This window comes from Triticum urartu, chromosome 2A, assembly GCF_056163025.1.
Source record: "Triticum urartu cultivar PI428250 chromosome 2A, HENAU_Tu73, whole genome shotgun sequence".
Classification (NCBI taxonomy): Eukaryota; Viridiplantae; Streptophyta; class Magnoliopsida; order Poales; family Poaceae; genus Triticum; species Triticum urartu.
The window spans coordinates 487,628,747-487,633,161 of NC_141874.1; the positions used below are offsets into that span (position 1 = coordinate 487,628,747).

The following is a 4,415-nucleotide window of genomic DNA, read 5'->3' on the forward strand; positions in this document are numbered from 1 at the left end:
AGGGATTTCTCCAAACCCAAACCACCACCCGGGACAATTCAAAGTGCACCACCAGACCTGCCGCCCACCAACATGTGCCACCATGGTCAGCGAACCAACCTCGTCATCTTCCTGAGGCCACCGACACGAGACCTGGAGGAGGGACGAGGAGCCAACGAGCTCGGGGGCATCCGCAACTCAGCCGATGAGAGGGGACAGCCACCGCCGCCGCCGCAGAGCCGACCGGACATGACGACAGAAGCTTACCAGGCCCGAACAGGCCCGACCGGGCCCCAAAGGGTCCGGACAACCCCTGCCATCATGTTGTAGCACATCGGCCGAAGGAGCCGCCACCACCCGCAGCCCCCGACTCCGCACAACCTCCACCAGGGAGCCACGCCGCCACACGCTGGCCCGCCCAACCTAGATGGGCCCAAAAGGGCCTAGATCTGCGCAGAGCGGATGCCGCCGGCCAGCCACACCACCACGCGCCCCGCGGCCAACGGCCACGTCGCCGCATCAGGAATGCCCGCGACCCACAGAACCCCGCGCCCCTACACAAGCGTGGAAAGAAGGGCCCGTCGCCGCCATCGCCGCGCGGGCAGCGCCCGGCGGACCATGCCGACAACAGCGGCAGGAGGGAGCGGCGGGGGCGGAAGGCTGGAGGAGAGGACGGCGGCGGCGGCAGGGGGCCGAGCGAGCGAAGCCGTCCAACTCTATAAAACCTCAGCTGAATATCTTCATAATGTAGGCCTCAAAGTCCGACCAAATTCGTCCGCTGTCACATGAAGCTTAGGGTTCCATGGTTGGTTCTCGAACTTGCCAGATGCCGACGCTGATGGGAAAACATTTTGCCTATTGCATAGGTCCTTTTATTGATTATTAGCATCCATAAGGACAAGACACACACACACACACACACACACTGACACACACACACATGTATGATGCATATAGTCTACAACTTGCGATCGAGAACAACACTCCAGTTGTATATATGTCCGTCGATTGATCGTCTACATGAGGAGCCCCCTGGCTATGCGGCCGTCAGCGCCCTGGGGAAAGAAGCCGCCGGCCTGGGCGGGGCTTCCGGTGCCGTACACGATGCCGAGGATCTCCTCGGGCGTGCGATCGTAAGCGAGCGAGTAGCGGTCGCCGGCGATGATGTTCCCCACGGTCTGCCCCTCGGGCCCCTCACCCGGCGCCACCACTAGCCCCTCGTCCTTCACCCCCCTCCTCCCAAGCTCGTTCCGCAGCTCGGAGATGTGCGCGGTCACCTCCGCCACACCAACACCATAGCTCGCCACCCGCGACAGTCCGCGCTCGTACAGCAGGGCCCGGATCACCGCGTCCTGTGCGGATTCCACGCCCAGCAGTCCCGCCACCAGCTGCGTGCAATCAATCACAGAAGTACGACAAGTTAATTAGAGTATCACGTACATGTAATTAATGGGAATATCGATCAGTACGCATGCACGCATTTTGTGTGTCTGATCGATACGGCTGGTGGTAGGGTGATCACGCGTGTGGTGTAGCCTAGGTACGTACCCTTCTGGCCTGAGGAGTGAGGAGCTTGGGGTTGGCGCCGACGTAGCCGGTCAGGCCGACGTACGGGATGATGTAGGAGGCGATGAGGAAGTTGAGGCTGTTCTCGTAGGGGTTGAAGGGCGGGTCCAGCGTCGTGTTCATCGCCTGCTCCACGATCTTGCCGATGTTGGTCGCGCTGATGTCCAGCTGCGGCCGCGGGAATCCCCTCACGTTCTGCTTGATCGCCCTGCACAGACACACGCACGTACTGTTCATAAACGACATGCTAGTATGCTACTTCTCTGCTACTAATATTTCTTGGTCGGGAGAGAGTCCGAGTGGCCGAATTGTGAGGTTAATTGCGTACGTACCTGAGGTGGCCAACTTCTTGGTAGCAGAACTGTGTGGCGACGTCTCGGACGAAGGGGGTGAGGACGGCGGTCTGGCCACCGATGGGATGCGGGCCGCCGCCGGTGAGGTTGACGTCGATGCCATCGAGGCCGTAGCCCAGCGCCGACCAGCAGAAGAACTCCGCCTCCAGGTACTCGAGGTTCAGCGGGAACTCCAGCAGGTCCACGTCCGATTGTGGCAGCAGCGTGCCGCCGCCGCCGAAGAACCCGCGGTACCGTGCCCACTCGTTGTCCATGTCCTGCGCCCGGCAGACGCCGCCGCAGAGAGCAGCCGCCACCAAGGCGACCACCACGACGAAGGTGGCCGGCGCAGCCATGGCAATACTACTTGCAGCTCGTAGTATGATCACGAGTTGGGAGTTTGGACGCCAAGGATGATGGTAGGATCACTGATCTGCAGGTTTGGGGGACTTGACTTGTGCGTGTTCTCGTCCTCGCGATCGGCGAATGTAATATAGGCGGTGCGGCACATGCGGAAGGGGTGCAACGTGGAGCGTGACGTGGACGGGAACGGGAAGAGGAGTGGGGGTGGCGCGCCAAGGGTGTGGCGTCCGCGGGAGCTACGTGTGGCGTTGTTTAAACGGCAGGTCGCTGTTTCCTTTGTCTTGGAGGAAATTTGAGTGGGTCGACCATTACTCCATTGTGTGACGTTTTCTGTGCAGTTTTCTAGTTTTGGACCTTACCATGGGCTCCTGAAGCACACACAATGGTGGCGCAAATTAGACAAGTTCCCATACACGAAATGGGGCATGCGATGTGCGCTCAGAAAGAAAGGTAGGAAGGGCGAAGAAACAGTCACATATGCTTGCAAGGCATTATAGGACAGTGCTTGAAAGGAAACTATTAGCATGATGTAATACCTCTTTTTTACGTTAGCAACGTGTATAACTTTTTTTGCGCAAAAAAATGTATAACTTTTCCCCCGAAAAAAAAGCAAAGTGTATAACTTTTTAAACATGCATTCGTCCCTTAGGGCTTATTTGGTTTACTAGTTTTTCAAACCATAAGAATAGAAAAAGTAAATGATTAATAGGTCATGTCAGTTGAATCGAAGAATTCACCATGGAAAGTGCACCCCAATCTCCTAATTGGATTGATAATTAATGTCAACGTATCTTAAGGGACTTAGCCTTTTCATTTTTGTGATCCAAAACCATATTGAGTCAATTCTTTCTCAAATGTCCTTAAAGATCAAACTTCAAAATCTCACCGAGACAGTGTTTTGGACGGTGTCACCAAAATGTTACAAGGGTGACGAGATTACATTTCGGTCACATTGTACAAAAAGTGTTGATGATTCAAGTGTTAGATGTTCCAAGTCTGATGGCCGAGCTGACAAACCTTCCTTCAGACATGCAAGGAAAAGGAAGGGTAAGGATGGAAACTCCTCTACCAAGTACTTGACATTGCCGACTGCAAGTCCTCCATCATGCACTCGAAAAATCCTTAAGATATAGACGCGGCTCTTTGAGGTTACCATTCAGACACAACTCCACATGGTAAACACTTAGAATAAGGGACATTGGCGAAAACCAGTATTGGAAAGGGTTTTGAACAGACAAATACACTGGTAGATGGTTGGACTCTGATGAATCAACAAACATTAGACATCTGAAGAGGTGATATTGTGTGAATCACCCCCCCCCCATAATACTCCCTCAGTTTTTATTTACTTCGCATATTAGCTTTGGTCAAAGTCAATCTTTGTAAACTTTGACGAAGTTTATACACAAAAGTATTAACATATACAATAACAAATCAATACCCTTAGATTCATTATTGAATATACTTTCACATCATATAGATTTGTTATTATAAATGTTCATACTTTTTTCTATAAACTTGGTCAAACTGTATGAAGTTTGACTTCAGTCAAATCTAATATGCAGAGTAAATAAAAACGAAGGGAGTATTAGTTAGCATCCCTTGATCATTTATGGCACCCCAAACATCCGACTTCATTTTCCTATTGGAAAGGAAAAAAATAGTTCTAACATGAACTTGTTCACCTGCAATAGTCAAGAACTCTTGACGGTATCTAGCTGGAACAACGTGTTCATCCTGAATAACTTGATTTAAGGACAAAGAATTTCGTGATGGATGGTGTTGGACACATAAGAAACAACAACTGGACATCTCCAGTGGTGACTGCACTAGTGGTTGTTGATGGACACAAAAGAAACAATGACCAATAGATGTCTACAAAGGTGACTACAACCGCTCAGGCGTGGCTCCTTGAGTATATTGATATGTATATGCATTGTTGTAATATGAAAATGAAATGTGTATCAACAAAAGGCTATATTGAGACTACCCTTAAGATGTAATTCAACCGATATATAATTATGTTGGGTTAATGTATTGTTTAATCGTGTTGCATATTATCGGTTGTTATACTTTGTATTTTTAATTAACTAAATGTACTAGGGACTAATAGAACAGAAGGCTTGTTACTAGTAAGTAAAATACCAGTGAAGATCTAATTTTGAAACATGCCAC

General features: G+C 50.8%; 1 protein-coding gene across 1 annotated transcript; it reads right to left on the reverse strand.

The window, feature by feature from the left end:
- Positions 1 to 815: 815 nt before the first annotated feature.
- LOC125541683 (desiccation-related protein PCC13-62-like) lies at positions 816 to 2,354 on the reverse strand. Its single transcript, XM_048705024.1, has 3 exons — positions 1,878 to 2,354; positions 1,528 to 1,753; positions 816 to 1,367 (listed from the first exon to the last, which is right to left on the reverse strand). The coding sequence occupies exons 1-3, from the start codon at positions 2,231 to 2,233 to the stop codon at positions 996 to 998; spliced, it is 954 nt and encodes a 317-aa protein (XP_048560981.1). The 5' UTR covers positions 2,234 to 2,354; the 3' UTR covers positions 816 to 995.
- Positions 2,355 to 4,415: the final 2,061 nt, after the last annotated feature.

Coding starts and splice junctions, on each gene's coding strand:
- LOC125541683 (XM_048705024.1), bottom strand. CDS start 2,233: ATGGCTGCGCCGGCCACCTTCGTCGTGGTGGTCGCCTTGGTGGCGGCT. Junction 1,754..1,877: donor CAAGAAGTTGGCCACCTCAG/GTACGTACGCAA, acceptor GTGTCTGTGCAG/GGCGATCAAGCAGAACGTGA. Junction 1,368..1,527: donor TCACTCCTCAGGCCAGAAGG/GTACGTACCTAG, acceptor GATTGCACGCAG/CTGGTGGCGGGACTGCTGGG.